At 51.3% G+C, this 19673-nt stretch overlaps 3 protein-coding genes across 3 annotated transcripts; 1 reads left to right on the forward strand and 2 right to left on the reverse strand.

Annotated features, from left to right (window-relative positions):
• The first annotated feature begins 5030 nt into the window (after positions 1-5030).
• Positions 5031-5990, forward strand: LOC128088636 (olfactory receptor 51A4-like). The gene has a single exon (XM_052699375.1). The coding sequence runs from the start codon at positions 5031-5033 to the stop codon at positions 5988-5990; it is 960 nt and encodes a 319-aa protein (XP_052555335.1).
• A 6612-nt stretch (positions 5991-12602) lies between these two features.
• LOC128088638 (olfactory receptor 52R1-like) lies at positions 12603-13550 on the reverse strand. The gene has a single exon (XM_052699377.1). It carries the CDS (start codon positions 13548-13550, stop codon positions 12603-12605), a length of 948 nt encoding a protein of 315 aa, XP_052555337.1.
• Positions 13551-18725: 5175 nt separating this feature from the next.
• On the reverse strand, positions 18726-19673 carry LOC128088639 (olfactory receptor 52R1-like). The gene has a single exon (XM_052699378.1). It carries the CDS (start codon positions 19671-19673, stop codon positions 18726-18728), a length of 948 nt encoding a protein of 315 aa, XP_052555338.1.

Here is a 19673-nt window from a genome sequence, read left to right on the forward strand (position 1 = left end):
TGGACAGAAGGACATGAAGCAAACTCACAGACCAAATTATTTTCCTTTCAGTTTGTTGGTCTGTTATCACATCTCCATCTTTCTTTGTCCTGTGCACATCATGGCTGCTGTGCAGACACACACTGAAATGAGCAACTCCTGAATAGGGACCCACTTTTTTACTACGTGGAAAACAACAGCTGAGGGCATTAATGTGATTTAGATGTATCCACACCATCAAACTGGAGTGGCTGGCGTGGTCTGAACCAGCCTCACCTTTGTCCATACAGAAACTGTGGCACCATCACAGAATCAAAATAACAGCATCACAGAATGGTTTGGGTTGGAAGGGAGCTCAAGGATCACGAAGCTCCAACCCCCCCCCAATGCAGGGCCACCAACCTCCCCATCTCACAGCAGCCCAGGCTGCCCAGGGCCCCATCCAACCTGGCCTCCAACACCTCCAGGGATGGACGGGGCATCTCACCATGCCATGCATTCCTCCTGATATTTGAGAGAAGGCAAACAGGACAAGAATCTCCTGGGTGCTGCCCAGCTTCACTACAGGCTTCACTGCAGGGCTGTGCAGCACCTGCTGGGTGGAGGATATGCTCACCCTGACCCACAGGCTCTGATACCACTTCCTGCAGGCACAGCCATCCACAGAGCTTCTGCTTCACCCCACCTCTGCCTGCAGGGAAGAATTCCCAGTCACGGAGGGGAGAAATTCATTATGGAATTGTTTCTGTTTTGGGATTTTTATTTCATTAACATCCTTTATTTTACACATACAAAGTTTCCAGTGTTCGGCAACATTAGAGAGAAAAAAAACCCTTCCAGTGAGAAAGAAGAGCAAAATTACTGCTCCTGGCTCTTTCTTCATTTTTTCAGCCTGTGTCCTGGGTGATTAACTTAGTTGAAATGCATGAATGTGAAACACAAGCTTTGCCAGACGTGCTCTGGACTGCACTGCTGGATCGTTTTCCATTGGCATCTTAGGACAATATTCCAGCAAAGCGCTCCATAAATACTAGCCCTGACCTTCACTTTTTCTGCTTTGCCTCTTTGCTTTGGTTACCCTGTTCCATAACATGGAGAAAATAAAATGCGTGCACCTTTAAAAGGATGCGCTGGGATTCCCCTGCTGGCGTTCAAAAAACGATGCTTGTGTCACCACGTGGAAGGGCTTTCGCACAGCCAACATGTAGGCTCAGCCACTAAAGAGTTTAAACCTTCTCAAACACAGGGAGAGAGAAGAATGAGACACCTCTCCTGTCCTTGTAGGCAGGGATGTGTATGTTTTTCCAGGGACACAAAAACCTACAGATGCACTACATTTTACCCCACATTCAGTGACAAAACTAAGCAATGTTTCCGGAGTCCCAGGTGGCTCTCACTGCTGCTGGGATTTCACGTGGGTGTTACAAAAACAGGCAGCTTCTCCTGCATGTGAAATGCTGGGGCAGCAGAGTGATTCCCTCCCCCTCTGCCTCGCGTGTCGAAGGACATCAGCCAAACAGAGGTAAGCGGGTTGGGGGCAGCCATGTGTTTCCATGTCAGTCTCACTTTATCACTGATGATTTCATTTCACAAATGTTATTTTCTCTGCAGATTTTGTAATGAGAGATTGTTTTGTTTCACAGTCTGCTTGCATGTCGATCACTCACTGTCCTGCAGCTCTGACACGCTTCCCTTTATCAACCCTCCTGCTAAAACATCACCTAGCCATCAGGCAGCTACGGCCTTTACACCCTGTGACTGCCTGTTTCCAACCATCTGTCCATCTGCTCCTCCATCCATCCATCCATTTACCCATTTATCCACCCCTCCCTCCCTCCCTCCCTCCACCCACCCACCCACCCATCCATCCATCTGCCCCTCCATCCATCCATCCATCCATCCATCCATCCATCCATCCATCCATCCCTCCATCCCTCCTCCATCCATCCATCCATCCATCCATCTGCCCCTCCATCCATCCATCCATCCATCCATCCATCCATCCATCCATCCATCCATCCATCCCTCCACCCACCCATCCACCCATCCATCCATCCATCCATCCATCCATCCATCCATCCATCCATCCCTCCATCCCTCCATCCATCCATCCATCCATCCATCCATCCAACCACCCATCCATCCATCCATCCATCCATCCATCCATCCATCCATCCCTCCATCCATCCATCCATCCATCCATCCATCCATCCATCCATCCATCCATCCATCCATCCACCCATCCATCCATCCATCCATCCCTCCATCCATCCATCCCTCCATCCATCCATCCATCCATCCATCCATCCATCCATCCATCCATCCATCCATCCATCCATCCATCCCTCCACCCACCCACCCACCCATCCATCCATCCATCCATCCATCCATCCATCCATCCATCCATCCATCCATCCATCCATCTGCCCCTCCATCCATCCATCCATCCATCCATCCATCCATCCATCCATCCATCCATCCATCCATCCACCCACCCACCCACCCACATAGATTTTCACCACCTCTTCCTCTGTCTCCTCTCTCTGCTCTCCCCTGCCCCTGTGCTCTTGCTGTGCCACAGGGGCACTGCAGGGATGCAGAGCTGATATCCACTGGATGAAGGCGAGGACGTTTCTACCGAGAGCAATCTCCAGTGCTATAATTGCACATTGCAGGCAGGATTTAAGACTCTAATGTCAGACTCTGAGAACTGTGTTTTCGTCATGAGATCTTTCACAAAACACCAATTATACTCCATCTGCTGGTGGGATGGTGTCTGCTACGCCTCTGAAGCAGCGGGTGCTGAGCACACTTGGAGATGGGACAACACGGTAGGTGAAGCGTCCCTTCCATCCCTTCTGGTCCTTGCACACCAGGAGCCTGGCAGATGCTGCTGTGAGACGTGGCTGAGCATTTTGCTCTGTTGACAGTCTCCATCCTCATCCTTCTGGGCACAGGGCTAAGCATCCCCCGCAGCCACAGCACCCACAGCTCCCCCTGGCACGGCACTGAGCCGCACAGCCATCCCTCAGGATGCAGACACGTGGCTCACCTCTTTACCAGGGACTGAAGGAGGGTGGGAGGAGAAGACGGGGGATATTCCTGCCTCAGGATCACCGTGCAGCAATCAAGCTGAGCAGCTGAGGGGAGCACAGGGCGCAGGATGGGACGCATAGGCTCTGGGTGCAAGGCTCCATCCGTGCTGTGGTGCTATTGGTAAAGGAAAGCCCTTTCCCCCCCCGTTTTATGAATATTCACTCAGGACACAGCAGCTGATGATGCACAGAATGAATAGCACAACGTTTTTATTTCTGCTGGTAGCCTGAAGCACATTTCCAGATAGATGATGAAAGTCGGGAAGATGCTCAGGTCTGAGCACACAGATTCAACTACCCAACTATATTTTCATGTCACAGATAATTATGGCATCCTGGAAAGCTGACTGCTAATTTAGCTAATTATTTAGCTGGCAAAGTAAAGTGTAGAGGCACAGATGTCTGGATCCTTGTTTGAGACATAGGGCAGTTGGAAACAGACTAATGCTATTTTCCATGGAACGTTAATGAATTTAGCCACACGCCCTCCGATTAAACAATATCGTGTTCCTTGTTTGCTTAGGCAGATGGAGTGTGAGTTCCTTGAGTGCTGAGGGCTGGGAAATTTTGGCTCCTTCCTCATCAGCCACTGCAGCCCCTGGTGAGAGCAGCAAAGCCATGCAAAGCTATCTGCGTTGTTTTACACCCTTTTGTTTCACCTGCAACCCCAAAGCGTGCACATGCTGCAGCCAGAGTTCAGCCTTTTTGAGCTTGTATGATTATCCTTCACAAAGCACTGCATTTCCCTGAGGTGGCTGTGGGCTGTGGATTGGGAGCTGTGGGCTGAGAGTTCTGCAGAAGAAATGAGAGCTGAGAACACATTGCTCCATCTCACCTGTAAGTCTGTGCTCCGAAAACATCACGGCTAAGAATGAGAGTTGCTGTACATATTATTGCTCCCACCGATCAAAATACCACTGCGTTGAATGGCTTGACGAGCTGTCACTAAGAATGACAACCAAAACTGGAATAGTAAATCATCTTTGAAGTGCAGGGAAATAATAACATTCTAAATTTTCCATTGCATTAATGAAGTTAGACTCACGGGAGTGACAGGGTCCCCTTGGGGGTCGGGACAGACAACTTTCAGTAATTCCTTCTGTTTCTGTGGCTTCCAGGGACCATCACGAAGGAATTATAGAATTCCAGGCTGGTTTGGATCCTTAAAGCGCACCCAGCCCTACACCTCAATGGGCACAGACACCAGAGCCCACAGCCCCATCCATGGCCTTGGGCAATTGAATGCAGGACCCATCCCCGTTGTGCCTGGTACTGGGTGGGAACAACACAGAGCAAAGAGCAGCATTTTCTTCTTTCCCTTCGGCTTATGGGTAGGATGAGAATAGCTAAGGCTGCAGATGGAAGACAGGAAGACCAGCAAGACCACATCTGCCGAGAGCCTGGCCATGGTGAAGGCTCAGCAGCTGGGTGGAGGGCAGTGGTTGGTGCAGATGGGGCATCCTGCACTGGAAATCTGAAAATTCAGCACAGAAGCTGAGAGCTGGCCGGGCAAGTGAGCCTGTAAGTGAGACCAGGCAGAGGGATGGGGACATGGCCTAGGAGGGAGAAGCCCATCTGGAGACACTGAGGAGGACGCTAATGGAGATGAGGATCGTGGACGTTTTATCAGGGCAGGAGAGCAATGTCATCCATGGGGGCCAAAAGGGGCTGCAGCAGTACCCTGGGAGGAAGGTAGCCTTGCTGCAATAGATAACGTTATTTTCTATTGTGCAGGTGAGGAGCCTGTGGAAATGAAGCAGAACCAAGGGCTGGGCTGACACTGCACCATGTTAGTTCCTGCTCCGGTGTGTCTTCGAGGGGAGCAGAAACAAGATCTCTACAAGGAGCCTTAGACTGTGCTGGTTTTCATTGCCCTTAAAATCTCATCCTGCATTACCTTGTAGCGTTCATGAGAATGAAGTCTTTAGCCCAGGCTGCTCTCAGCCCAAACTGAACATGCACCCCAGGAACAGCAGCCAGGCTCAGCCTTTCCTGCTGGCAGGCCTTCCCGGGATGGCTCAGTTCCACCACTGGGTGTTCCTCCCTTTTGGTCTCATGTACCTGCTTGCAGTGCTGGGAAATGGCACCATCCTGCTGGTTGTGAGAGTGCATCGCCAGCTCCACCAGCCCATGTACTATTTCCTTTCGATGCTGGCCACCACAGACCTGGGCCTGACTCTGTCCACCCTGCCCACCGTGCTGCGCGTCTTCTGGTTGGGTGCCACGGAAATCAGCTTCCCCGCCTGCCTCATCCAGATGTTCTGCATCCACACCTTCTCCTTCATGGAGTCCTCAGTGCTCCTGGCCATGGCCTTTGATCGCTACGTGGCCATCCGCTGCCCACTGAGGTACTGCTCCATCCTCACCAGTGCCAGGGTAGCACAGATCGGGGTGGGGATCATCTGCCGATGCACACTGTCGCTTCTCCCATTGATCTGCCTCCTGACGTGGCTGCCTTTCTGCAGCTCACGTGCGCTTTCTCACCCCTACTGTCTGCACCAGGACATTATAAGGCTGGCGTGCACAGATGCCACCCTGAACAGCCTGTACGGCTTCGCCTTGGTGCTGGTCGCAATCCTGGACTTTGTTCTCATTGCACTGTCCTACGTCATGATCTTCAGGACTGTGCTAGGCATCGCCTCCAGGGAGGAGCGGGCCAAAGCCCTAAACACTTGCGTCTCTCACTTCTGTGCTGTCCTTATCTTCTACATCCCTTTGGCTGGGCTGTCCATTATGCACCGGTATGGAAGGAATGCTCCACCTATTAGCCATGCTGTCATGGCCAATGTCTACCTCTTTGTCCCACCTATATTGAACCCAATCCTCTACAGCATGAAAAGCAAGGCTATTTGCAAAGGCCTCCTGGGGCTCCTGTGTCGGAGAGCAGCCTGGCCTGGCCGTGCCCAGAGCTGTTAGAATCATAGAATAGTTTGAGTTGGAGGGGACCCTTACAGACCATCAGGTCCCACTCCCCACAGCTAACAGGGACACCCTCAGCTCCATCAGTGCTCAGAGCCCCATCCCCTGACCTTGAGTGTCTCCAGGAACGGGACACCACCACGTCTCTGTGCCACTGCCTCACCATCCTTATTGTAAACAACTTTTTCCTTATAAATAAACCAGATCTCCTCTGTTCTAATTTGAAATCATTTCCCTTTGCCCTATCACACAGCCCCTGTTAAAGTTTGCCCCTTCTTTCTTACCGCCCCTGTAGGTACTGCAAGTCACTCTCAGGTTTCCCGATTAGGTGGGACTCTTTCCTGCATGAAATGCCCAGAAAAAGTGCCAGTTCAAACAGAAGCAGGAGGCTATGAGAGCTGTAAGTTACTGGGAAGAGCATATTACAAAGAGTGCTCAGAAAGCTGAACGCTCTTCAAAGGCATCAAAAGCAGGAGTCCAGCTGGGAAATGGGGGAAGTGCTTGGTGATGAGAGCTGTACTTAGGAGCAGACAGCTCAGAAGATCTTGATCAGTCTGAAGCTGGTATGGAGGAGAGATTCCACCAAAAAATATCACTTAGATATCATGAACTCCCAGTACTCGGTGTTGCTCACCTGAGCCTGGAACAAAGCTGGATGTGAAATTGCAGAGCTGCTGGACAGGGGCATCACTGTGCCACAAATGGTCGCAGTGCTGGAGGACAGGTGATCATCAACTTCCCTTCACCTGCAATGGGGTCTCCACGTGATTTCCCTGAGACCTGCTGATCGGCGTGCAGGATTTCCTCTCCTGATGGGATGACAGTGGTTTTGAGAAAGAATATTGTGAACAAGCACCTGAGTAAGCATTTATGGGTAAAACTTTTAGAGTCAGCTGGGCTCCTGCAGGGGGAAAACCTCGTAGGGCAGTGGGACTTCTCCGAGGGTGGCTCCAGCTGGAGGATCCTGTTGATGTAACACACCTGGATGTCACGGAGACTTTGACTAAATTGCATTAAAGCAATCACTTTGTAAGGGGGTTGGAGGAAAGCCTCACCCTGGGATGGGAAGCTGATGAATGAAGGGTAGGTCGTTTCCAGTCCAGAGAAGAGAGTCATCAGGGGTCTCTCCAGTGGATGTCCTTGAACTCATTTTGTTCTACACTTCCACCAGTGACCTGGATAAGTGCAGAGCACACTGAACTCTCAAAGCTTACAAACAACGTGAGGTTGGGCACTGTATTGGTAGTAACTATCTTCTGTATTTTTATAAGATTGTTTAGATGTTCATTGCAATAGCAGTACATTTCTGGCTCTGGACAGTATTTGTCCTTCCTTTTTCTATAACAAGCTCTTGAGTGTACCATAGCTGCAACTCATGGAGTTCAGATCTTATTTGGACGATAGTCCCATAGAAGTGGATCTCAAAGCAAGGGGTTGTGGCACAGCTGACAGACAGAAGCTTGCTGCGTGGCAGTAGAGGTATGTAATACACCTGACAGCCTCGCTGTTGATATTTCTTTAGGACATTCACAAGGAATGAGGAAGCGTTATGAGATCTTATCAAACTCAGTGCTCAGTCCTGCCAATCCAGGAAGATTGCCTGAGGAAGGGAACTTTGTGCTCTTTGGGTCACGTCAGCAAACCCATCAGCAAAACACTTACGTTGAAGAGAACTGGTCCCAAGACAGACTACTGGGGGACACTGCTCATCACCAGCCTCTGCTTGCACACAGTGCCATACAACACAGTCCTCTGTCTGTGGCCTTCCAACCAATCCTTATCCATCAAATAGCCTACCCCTCAAATCCACGTCCCTCAGATTAGTACTCCAGGTGAGCCCTGCCCAGCGCAGTGCAGAGTCTTGACCCAGGTGCAGACCTTGCATTGGATTTGCTGACGACACCAAGCTGAGTGGTGCGGTTGATAGGGTGGAAGGAAGGGATGCCATTCAGAGGGACCTCGACAGGCTGGAGGGCTGGGCAAGGGTGAACCTAATGAGGTTCAACACGGCAAAGTGCAAGGTTTTGCATTTGGGCCGGAAGAACCCCAGGCACCCGTACAGGCTGGGAGGAGTGGGCCTTGAGAGCAGCTCGGCAGAGAAGGACCTGGGGGTCCTGATGGACGAGAGACTGAACATGAGGCAGCAGTGCGCTCTGGCAGCTCGAAAGGCAAATGGGATCCTGGGCTCCATCAGGAGAGGGGTGGTCAGCAGGGACAGGGAGGTGATCGTCCCTCTCTACTCAGCTCTTGTGAGGCCCCACCTGGAGTCCTGTGTCCAGGTGTGGAGCCCTCAGTACAAGAAAGACATTGAGATGTTGGAAAGGGTCCAGAGGAGGGCGACTGAGATGAGCAGGGGGCTGGACCACCTCCCCTATGAGGACAGGCTGAGGGAGTTGGGCTTGTTCAGCCTGGAGAAGAGAAGCTGCGGGGTGACCTCATGGCAGCCTATCAATACCTGAAGGGAACCTACAGCCAGGAGGGGAGTAAACTCTTCACAAGGGCTGACAACAGCAGGGCGAGGGGAAATGGATCCAAGTTGAGGGAGGGAAGATTGAGGTTGGATGTTAGGGGGAAGTTCTTCACAAGGAGAGCGGTTAGGGCCTGGAACGGGCTGCCCAGGGAGGTTGTGGATGCCCCGTCCTTGGACGTGTTCAAGGCCAGGTTGGACGGGGTCCTGGGCAACCTGATCTGAATGTGGATGTTTGGTGGCCCTGCTGGGCAGGGGGTTGGAACTACATGATCCTTGAGGTCCCTTCCAACCCGGGTGATTCTGTGATCTGTGATTTGTCGAACCTGACGAGGTTCAGCTGGCCCCAGTGCTCAGCCTGTCTGTGTCCCCCTGGGTGGCATCCCGTCCCCCTGCTGTGTCACTGCGCCCCGCGGCTCGGGGCCATCAGCAAACTGCTGAGGATGCACCCGACCCCACTGCCAATGGTGTTGATGAAGATATTAAAGAGTGTTGGCCCCAGCACTGACTGCTGTGGGACACCACTTCTCACTGATCTCCATCCAGACGTTGAGTCATTGGCCACCACTCGATCCTGCAGTCGATTCTTTATCCACCAAACAGTCCACCCATCAAACCCTTGTCTTTCCGATTTGGAGAAAGGGATGCTGTGGGACATTGTGTCAAAGGCCTTACTGAAGTCCAGATAGGTGACATCAGTGGCACTTCGCTTGCCCCCTGTTGCAGCAACACCATCATGGAAGGCCATAGGTCGGTTAGGCAGGATTTGCCCTTGGTGCAGCCATACTGGTTCTCCCATATCCCCTCCCTGTGTTCCACGTGCCTTAGCACAGCTTCCAGGAGGAGCTGCTCCCTGGCACAGAGGTGAGACTGACAGGCTGGTATTTACTGGGGTCGTCCTTTTTACCCTTTTTAAAAGGGTATGATGTTACCTTTTTTTCCCAGTCACCAGGGGCTTCACCTGATTGCCACAGCTTTTCAAACACTGCAGCAAGTGGCTTGCTAACTACAGCAGCCAATTCCCTTTGGACTTGTTGGAGCAAGGAGCATGCCCATGGAGTTCTTGGAGCAGGTCCAGAGGAGGACCACAAAGATGATCAGAGGGCTGGAGCACCTCCCCGATGAGGACAGGCTGAAGGGACTGTGGCTATGCAGCCTGCAGAAGAGAAGGCTCCGAGGAGACCTTATGGGGGCCTTCCAGAAAATGAAGGGGCCTACAGGAAAGCTGGGGAGGGAGCTTTTTATAAGAACAGGACAAGGGGAAATGGTTTTAAACTGGAAGAGGGCAGATTTAGACCAGATATCAGAAATAAATTCTTTCCTGTGAGGGAGGTGAGACACTGGCACAGGTTGCCCAGCCAGGCTGTGGATGCCCCCTGCCTGGATGCCCTCAAGGCCAGGCTGGATGGGGCTGTGAGCAACCTGGGCTATGGGAGGTGTCCCTGCCTGCAGCAGGGGGTTGGAAATGGATGATGTTAAAAGTCCCTTAAAACCATTCTGTGATTCAATGATTCTGTGACTCACTGGGCACGTCTGCTTCTGCTTTTTTGGCTGATCCGTAAATTCAAAGGAAATGATGCAATCATTTTCCCCTCAGCACAAGAAAGATATTGAGTCCCTGGAGCACGTCTAGAGAAGGGCAAGGAAGCTGTGAAGGGTCTGGAACTCAAGTCTTACGGGGAGCAGCTCAGAGAATCGGGATGAGGAGGTTCAGGGGAGACATTATGGCTCTCTCCAACTCCCTGAAAGGAGATTGTGGAGAGGTGAGGGTCAGCCTCTGCTACCAAGTGACAGAGACAGAAGAAGAGGGAATGGCCTCAAGAAGCAACAGATGAGGGTCAGGTCAGATACTAGGAGAACTTCCTTCTTGGAAGGAGTTGTCAGTCACTGGGACAGGCAGCCCAGGGAGGTGACTGAGTCTCCTTCCCTGGAGGTGTTCAAGGAGAGGGTGGATGTAGTAATTAGGACACAGTTCAGTGGGAAATACTGGTGGTAAGTGGAGGGTCGGACTAGACAGTCTTAGAGATCTTTTCCAACAACAATGCTTCTATGATTCCATGTATGATTAATACTAGTGGAAATAAAACCCATTGGCAAGTCAGAGACTGCCACGGAGTCTTGCCTTGGGTTGCCATCGGGAGCTGAGAAGGACTAGAAACATGGTGTGCAGTCAAGCAGGACTTGAATGTGTTGTTCAGGAGACAGAATGAACATTTGCAGGGATCCTCTCTGTGGGTGCAGTGAGATGTGATCCTAATGAGAGGAGAGAGTGATGTTGGTAAGAACTCCCTGTCAGGGCAGTGGTGACTTTTAGGCACTGTCCTCAGGAGATTGGCCTCCTGAAAGCACTGGACTGCCCACCCATCTATTCAGGTTTGTCCTTTTTCAGTCAAGAGATCATTTTTCAGTATGGGTTCTAAAACATCACCCAAAGCCACATCACTCCATGAAATTGTGTTTAGTCCCTGGTTTTGGTACGGGCCTCCATGGCCTTCCCACCACTTTGTCCAGCCAACTCACAAGAAGGGGCACCATGGACTGGATAGACTCACGTTCCCTTCCGAATGGCTTCAAGCTGTGCCAGGGGAGATTCAGGCTGGACATTAGGAAATACTACTTCTCCAAAAGAGTGGTCAGGCACTGCAATGGATGCCCGGGGAGGTGGTGGAGTCACCGACCCTGGAGGTGTTCAAGGAAAGGCTGGATGTTGTGTTGAGGGACATGGTGAGAGCTATTGGTGATAGGATGGACTGGATGATCTTGTGGGTCTTTTCCAACCTTGGTGACTCCATGATTCTAAGATTCTCTCCCCAGCGACCACCCCACCCTGCAGCACAGTGATCCAGATTTGACAGATCTATTGATTTACACAGAGGGGAACCCAAGAGCAGGACGCTAAGCACTTGCTACTGTCTGATATTATTGGATGGTGATGGCATATCAGCACATAGCAAAGGCTGATGTAAGTGATGCAGCCCCTTGACATGTATCTGGTCAACAAAGATCCCCTGGGGTCCTTTCGAGACCTCTCCCGCTTCCACTGTAGGATACAGGGCAGTGGGCAATGATCTGAGAGGAGGACAGTTCCCATGTGCTCAAGGACAATGAGAATAACCAGGGATTTTTTGTGTCCTGCAGAAAAATGGGGATCCTGCCTCACCAGAAAGGCTGTGGGTGGGCATCAGAGCATGAAGAACAGTGCAGCTCTGCCTTAGGCAGGACTGCTCTCGGAACGGCTCTTAGACGAACTGAAGTTGAGTCTCTGCTCCTGTCTTTCCCTGCCTAGTGCCTGTGGTCTGTGAAGCACTGCTTCTGCACTGCCAGAAGAATGAAGGGAGCTGAAATTTGACCCTCCTCCAGAAAAGGGTCTGACAATCCTTTTTTCTCCTCCTGTCTGCTTCTCCTTCCATTTCCCTCCCTCAGCATAAGTATATTTTCCCTTCTGGGGCCCATCTCCTGCCTGTCCACTGGTATCCAGCTCAGACACAGACAGGGAGCAGAGCCTCCCCGTGGACAGCCCTGTTATCAGGGCTGCAGTGGAGACACAGAGAGCTCCAAGCAGTGCCAAGCTAGATGGGAGATCTGTACCTGGTAACACTGCTCACATTGCAGACACACAGCAGAGGTCCAGAACATGTTAGAGTCAGATTCAAAATTTGAATTTGGCTTCCCATCTGAGCTTCACTGAATAATCCAGTCATAGAGTCATAGAATCGCAAGGTTGGAAACGAGATCAACTAGTCCAACTTTGCTCCCATTACCATTGCTACCACAAGCCTCAAAACCATATCTCATAGCTCCTCATACAGCTGCATTCAGCCTCCTAACTTTCTCACATACCGAGCAGTGATTTTGTAAAACATGTTTTATGTCATCACAGAGAAATTCTGATATTTTTCAAAGGATTTAATTTCACGTAGTCCAAAGAACACTCTGCATGTGAGACTTACTGCTGCAGTTCTTCCTGAGACACTTAGGAAAAGTAACGGAAAGGAAAATGTAGAGATCTCTGCAAAAATGCTCTCCGTGTGCTCCAAGCATGAAGGAAAGGTTCTCTGAACAAAGAGTCACAGAGTAAACCCCATCAATTGACCAGGGTTCCGTATAACTGATGAGCTCAGTTTGTGGCACAGAGACACGGGTCAGATTCCCTTCCTCTGAAAGAGGACAACTATCTTGTCCCTCAGTTGTTTGGTTCTGACCCCGTAAATGATGGGGTTTACTGCGGGGGGCAACAGTATGTAGATATCAGCCACCAATATATGGATGTGCTGAGGGATGCTGTGTCCAAACCGGTGGGTGAGGAATGTGAAGAGGCCAGAGACATAAAACGCAAGGATGACACAGATGTGGGATACACACGTGTTAAAGGCCTTGAGCTGCGTGTCAGATGATGACAGCTTCAGTACCACCCACAGGATCATGGCGTAGGACACAGCGATCACCGTGAGGTCAGCTCCTATCACTGCAAAAGCCACAAAGATGCCGTAGGCAGCATTGACTCTGGTGTCCTCACATACCAGCTTCACCACGGCCATGTGTTCACAGTAGGAATGGGAGATGACACGATGCTGGCAGAAGGCTTTCCTCTCGAGCAGGAAGCAGCCAGGGCTCACCATGAGGACTCCACGCAGCAGCACCAGGCTCCCGAGAGCTGCCACCACCGGCATGGAGAGGATGCTGGAGTGCCGCAGGGGATGGCAAATGGCAAAGTAGCGATCCAAGGCCATGGCCATGAGCACGCCTGACTCCACTGCTGTGAAGGTGTGCACAAAGAACAACTGAACGAGGCAGGAAACAAAGCCAATCTCCCTGGAGCCCCACCAGAAGATGGCGAGCGTTTTGGGCAGCATGGATGTAGAGAGGACCAGGTCAGTGAAGGCCAGCATGGCCAGGAAGAGGTACATGGGCTCATGCAGGCTTGACTCCGTCTTGATGACGATGAGAAGGATGATGTTCCCCAGCACAGCTACGGCGTACATGATGCAGAAGGGGAAGGCAATCCAGAACTGCTCCTTCTCCAGCCCAGGAATGCCAAGCAGGAGGAAGGAGGGGGGGTGGGAAGGGCTGGTGGAGTTCAGAGAAGACATGAAGCCCTTCTTGTCTCTTGCCTACCCTCAAGGCTGCTGTCACAAAGCATCCAGCACCCTCGAGGTGATGTGGTCAGCAGCAAACACAGACGTCAGGGAGACGTGGATTTAGAAGTGCAAGAGAGCCAGCCCTGGGACAGCTGCTTGCACTGGTTCAGGAGAGCACGTTTCCCACAAGTGTCTGTCAGTTCCCACTTACAAGTGTCCCTGTCTGTCCCTCATTCTGAGGCTCTTGGCGCATGCAGAACAGATTGTCAGTGATGCAGATGCAAAGCAGTCCAAAGCAAACCTGGAAAAGGGCACAGAGGGGATGCAAAGTCATTGGCAGCAACCCTCCAGCTCCGCAGAAGCTTTGTTCTGAAGCAAGCTGCCCGCTGCTGTGAGCAGAGGCACTGGGTGTTTGCCATGGGTGAGAAACACGCAACTGCAGAGCAAAGCCCGAGGCAGTGGCCCCGCATTTGGAGAAGCCCCCTCCACGGCAGTGCTCCTGCAGTGCCCATTCCTGTCCTGCAGACTGCAGCTCACTCAGCCCCCAAACATGGCTGAGCTCCCGGGATTTTCCCTATAGGTGGGGACAGGGATTGCTTGAGAAGCCCTGCAGCACAGCCAGGGCAGTGCTGGGGACCTGGCAAGAGCCTTCAGAAACTGCCCTGGGGCCGTGGTCACTTGTGTGGGAGAGGTGCAGCAGCAGCAAGAAGGGAGGGCACGGCACGTCCAGGGAGAGCGCGAGCCTCAAGACCAGCCACGTTCTGCCCCAGCCCTCCATACTCACCCGCCTTCTGCAGGTTTCCAAGCAGGGACTGGGCACTGTGGGGACCAGGAGATATTTATAAGCCACAGGTAAATCTTAGCAGAGTTCTGAATTTCCCCTGCCGATTAGCAGGTAATTAGGGAGAGAAAAAACAAACAGAAATCAACTTTTAATCACCTCAGTGCAGGTGAGCTCATAGTCTGTGAAAAACTTTGGTCAGTTTTCTTTCAGTACCTTCCAGAGTTTGTTGAGTTACTTGCCCCATGTTGTGGCTCATTGAACCTCCCTGTGTGATTTTTGTGGTGTCCACACAATATGGGATCACTGAATGGTTTGGGTTGGAAGGGACCAGTAAAGGTCATCAGGGTCATGCCCCTTGGGTGCCATGCTGGGGATCCTGCGGCTCCCTGTCCTCTCTCCACCACCGTCCAACCATCCTCCCACCCTTCCCTCCCCTCTATCTCTCTCCTTATCCCTCCCATTCCCTTATTTTAGGCCTTTTGCGTGTGAACTGAGGACTGTCCTTACCCTTCTGGTGTCAGCTGGGGCCCAAAGAATGCTCAGCCAACCCAGTCTATGGCTTCACAGTCCGTCACGGGATTCTCCCTGCGACCTCCTGACCTGTGCGCCTGATTTCTGCTCCTGATAAATGCTGCTGGACTCCATAGAATGCAATTAAACACTATGGTGAGCCCTGGAAAGTAGGAAAATGCTTCTAGATCTCATTTAAGTCCTGTGAGAAGCCCAGGGCTGAAACAACACCTATTCCATGCCCTCTTCTTACCTAACTACTGACCCTGGCCCTGGAGCAGCTGAACCAGGGTACCAAGACATGCCAGTGTCCATCACCCTCCTCTCTAAACGAAACAACGGATGCAAATTTTGGCTTACTTAGTTGGGGAAGAAATACCAATTAGCAAAGAGGAAGAGGAAGGCTACTTCTTTGCATGGCCATTCACAAGGTGAAGGAAGAGATCAGCAAGTAGAGGCAGACCTCATAAAAGTGTCAGTAACCATCCAAAACGTATCCCTGACTGAGCTGCAAGTTTTGTGAAAACATTTGAGATTGCATCCATGTGATCCGTTTGTTCCCTGGATGCTCCAGCGCTGGGAACATGGGGCCAACAGAGCAGATTGATAGAGCAAAGAAGCCAGGATGCTGGAATACCTCACCACAGAAGGGAATATTGTCAACGCTGCTGGAGAAAGGGACAATCCTTCCCTCACTTGACACAGTATTCCAGGTGAGGCCTTACCTGGGCAGAGCAGAGGGGAGGATCCCCTGCCTTGCCCTGCTGGCCACGCTCCTTCTAATGCACCCCAGGATCCCATTGCCCTTCCTGTCCAGCAGGGCACACTGCTGTCGTCCACCAGCACCCCCAGTCCTTCTCTGCAGAGCTCCTCTCCAGCAGCTCACGTCCCAACCTCTGCTGATACCTGCGCTTGTTCCTTCCCAGGTGCAAGGCTCAACACTTGCTTTTGTCACACCTCACCTGGTTTGTTCCTGCCCAGCTCTCCGGCCTGTCCAGGTCTTGCTGAATGGCAGCACAGCCTTCAGGTCTGTCAGCCACTCCTCCCAGCTTTGTATCATTGGTGCACTTTCTGAGGGTGGACACCTATACACTCATCAAGGTTGGAGATAAAGATATTGAACAAGACTGGACACAGCCCTGACCCCTGGGGAGCACTGCTAGTCACGGGCCTTCAACAGGACACTGCAGCACTGATCACAACCCTCTGAGCTCGTCCAGTCAGCCAGTTCTCAGCCCACCTCAGCATCCACTCATCTATCGCACACTTTCTCAGCTTCAATATCAGGATGTTGTGGGAGACTGTATCAGAAGCCTTGCTGAAGTCAAGGTAGATGATGTCCACTGCTCTCCCCCCACCTACTCAGACAGAGATGCCATCACAGAAGCCTATGAGGGTGGTTGAGCACGATTTTCCTTTGGAGAATCCATGCTGACTATTCCTGATGACCGTCTTCTCTTTCATTTGCTTGCAGATGGCATCCAGAACAAGCTGTTCTGTCACCTTTCCAGGGACAGAGGTTGGACTGACTGGCCTGTAGTTTCCTGGATCCTCCTTCTTCCCCTTTTTGAGGACCGCAGTGACACAGGCTCTCCTCCAGTCTTCAGGCACCTCTCCTGTTCTCCAAGACCTGTCAGAGATGACAGGGAGCTGTTTGGCAATCTCCTCTGCCAGCTCCCTCAACACACGTGGATGCATCCCATCCGGGCCCATGGATTTCTGCACATCCATCCCAGATGCTCTGGGACCACCCCTTCCACAGTGTAAGCGAAGCTCTCAGTTTCCCAGGCTCTCTCTCTTCCCTCCAGTGTCCAGAAGTCCCGAGGGGCAGACATTGAAGTGATGACCGAAGCAAAGAAGGCATTTGGCATCTCCACCTTCTCAGCATCTCCCATTACCAGGACACCTCCCTTGTTCAGCAGGGGAACCCACACTGTCCTGAGTCGTCCTTTTACTGTTGGCATATGAAAGAGGAGCTCTTCTTATTTATCTTCTCCACCAGCTCAAGCTCCAGGCAAGCTTCAGCCTTCCTCATTGCTTCCCTGCAGACCCTGACAACACTCCTATAGTTGTCCCAAGAGGACAGGCCCTTTTTCTGCATTTCATGAACCTTCTTCTTCCCTTTGATCTTATCCATGAGCTCCTTGCTCATCCACGCAGGTCTCCTGCCTCCTTTCCCCAGCTTCCTACTGTTAGGGATGCACAAGTCTTGAGCTTGGAAGAAGTGCTGTAAATGTTGCCAAGATCTCGTGAGCCCCTTTACATTCTAGCACTCTAGGCCATGAGATCCCTCCAAGTAGGCCTTGAAAAAGATCAGAGTTGACTCTCTGGATGTCCAGGATAGCAATCCTACTTTTTTGCTTTACTTCTTCCACGTGAGATCCTGAACTCGACCATCTCATGATCGCTAAATCCAAAGGTGCCCCCAACCTTCACATCCCTAACAACCCCATCCCTGCTGGAAAAGGACAAGGTCCAGAAGCAGCTTTGGGCCGTAGACTACTGTGGAGAGAGGTACCTGAGGGAATGAGCTGTGCTGGAGGACATATATAGTGACCTGGAAAAGGAGCACGTATCCCAAACTCCAGAGAGCACCGTGTGCGCATGTTCCACGTGGTGGAAGTTTGCAGAGTGCACTCCTGACGTATGCCAGCTCAGGGGAAGTAGTGATATGGAAAGTTGCAGAGCAGAGGTGTGCATATTTTTGCTGGGGCTGTGTTGAGTGAAGAGGAATTGTCTTGGACTGATGTCTGGGTTGTTGTTGAGTGACGGCTGTGCACCCAGAGCCACCTGGCAGGGAAGAGCTGCTGTCACAATGGATGGCAGCAGGGACTGAACCTAATTACTACCTTGTACAGCTCAAATGCAGTCTGCAGGCTACGGGATGGACCTGCCTGATGTAAAGGAACAAATGGTGGGTGAATTTGCTGACCAGCTGTGATGATATTCCTGTGTCACCACTGGTATCCAGCTCAGACACAGAGCAGGGAGCAGGGCCTCCCCGTGGGCAGCCCTCATTGTCACATCTGTGGAGACAGAGAGCTCCAAGCAGTGCCAGGCCAGGTCGGAGATGTCCTCTGCGCCTGGGAACGCTGCTCACGTTGCACACGGAGCAGAGGTCCAGAGCATGTGAGAGTCAGATTCAATACTTGAATTTGGGTCCACATCTGAGCTTCACCGTGTTGAGCCTCCTACCTTTCTGATATTCCAGGCAGAGGTTTAGTAAAACATGTTTACTGGTTTATTGGGATGTTTGACTGATGGTGGTAGAGCACAGTCTTGTGAGCAATGATCTCTCTATGACCCGTCACTACCAATAATTTCATCGGTGAGAAAGTTTGTTTTTTTTAGGAAGGTTTGCATTTACGTAGGCTCTTATGAATTGTCTTCTCTAGGAATGTTTTGGATGTGTCTACTTCACAAACATCAAACAAAAGGGTGAATGTAGAGCATGAGATTCAATGTTCCCCGATTCCTCTACAAGGACAGCTGTCATTCACATCTGAGCACATTCACACAGCCCAGAGAACAGTGTTGGCAAAATGAGGGCTGCTACAGAAAGGTCTTTTGGAGATGCTCAGTGTGAGGGTCAGACTGGAAATATTTGTATTTGAAGAATATTTAGTTGCCCAATTGTTAAAGTATTTTATCATAGAGGATTTTAAGTTCTTCCCAGCACTGTAAAAGGCAGATTGAAAGTCTTTTTGCCATCTTTAATTACACAGGAAATCTTTAATTACGCTAGTAAAAGAAAATCTACCAAGAATGCTCACCATGTGTTCCATGAACTGAGAAATTGTATTTCCTGGAACAAAGACTCTCAGCATTAACTGTTCAAATATATGGAAGTCATCAGCAGAAAATGAGAACCATTTGTGACGTACAGACACGAGTCAGATTCCCCTTTGCTGGAAGAGGATAACTATCTTGTTCCTGAGTTTCTTGGTTCTCAGCCCATAAATGATGGGGTTTAAAGTGGAGGGCACCAGCATGTAGAGGTTGGCCACCATTATATGGATGTGCTGAGGGATGCTGTGTCCAAACCGGTGGGCAAGGAATGTGAAGAGTCCAGAGACATAAAATGTAAGGAGGACGCAGAGGTGGGATACACACGTGTTAAAGGCCTTGAGCTGCGTGTTTGAGGATGACAGCTTTGTTATCTCTCGCAGGATCATTGTGTAGGACACAACAATCACCGTAAGGTCAGCTCCTATCACTGCAAAAGCCACAGAGAGGCCGTAGGCAGCATTGACTCTGGTGTCCTCACATATCAGCTTCACCACGGCCATGTGTTCACAGTAGGAATGGGAGATGACACGATGCTGGCAGAAGGCCTTCCTATGGAGCAGGAAGCACATGGGACTCACCATGAGGACTCCACGCAGCAGCACCAGGGTCCCGAGAGCTGCCACCACCGGCATGGAGAGGATGCTGGAGTGCCGCAGGGGATGGCAAATGGCAAAGTAGCGATCCAAGGCCATGGCCATGAGCACGCCTGACTCCACTGCTGTGAAGGTGTGCACGAAGAACAACTGAACGAGGCAGGAAACAAAGCCAATCTCCCTGGAGCCCCACCAGAAGATGGCGAGCGTTTTGGGCAGCATGGATGTAGAGAGGACCAGGTCAGTGAAGGCCAGCATGGCCAGGAAGAGGTACATGGGCTCATGCAGGCTTGACTCCGTCTTGATGACGATGAGAAGGATGATGTTCCCCAGCACAGCTACGGCGTACATGATGCAGAAGGGGAAGGCAATCCAGAACTGCTCCTTCTCCAGCCCAGGAATGCCAAGCAGGAGGAAGGAGGGGGGGTGGGAGGGGCTGGTGGAGTTCAGAGAAGACAT

This window comes from Tympanuchus pallidicinctus, unplaced genomic scaffold (assembly GCF_026119805.1).
Source record: "Tympanuchus pallidicinctus isolate F22 unplaced genomic scaffold, pur_lepc_1.0 scaffold36, whole genome shotgun sequence".
Classification (NCBI taxonomy): domain Eukaryota; kingdom Metazoa; phylum Chordata; class Aves; order Galliformes; family Phasianidae; genus Tympanuchus; species Tympanuchus pallidicinctus.

Bases quoted from the DNA above. Each gene is read 5' to 3' on its own strand.
- LOC128088638 (XM_052699377.1), bottom strand. From the start codon at position 13,550: ATGTCTTCTCTGAACTCCACCAGCCCTTCCCACCCCCCCTCCTTCCTC.
- LOC128088639 (XM_052699378.1), bottom strand. From the start codon at position 19,673: ATGTCTTCTCTGAACTCCACCAGCCCCTCCCACCCCCCCTCCTTCCTC.
- LOC128088636 (XM_052699375.1), top strand. From the start codon at position 5,031: ATGCACCCCAGGAACAGCAGCCAGGCTCAGCCTTTCCTGCTGGCAGGC.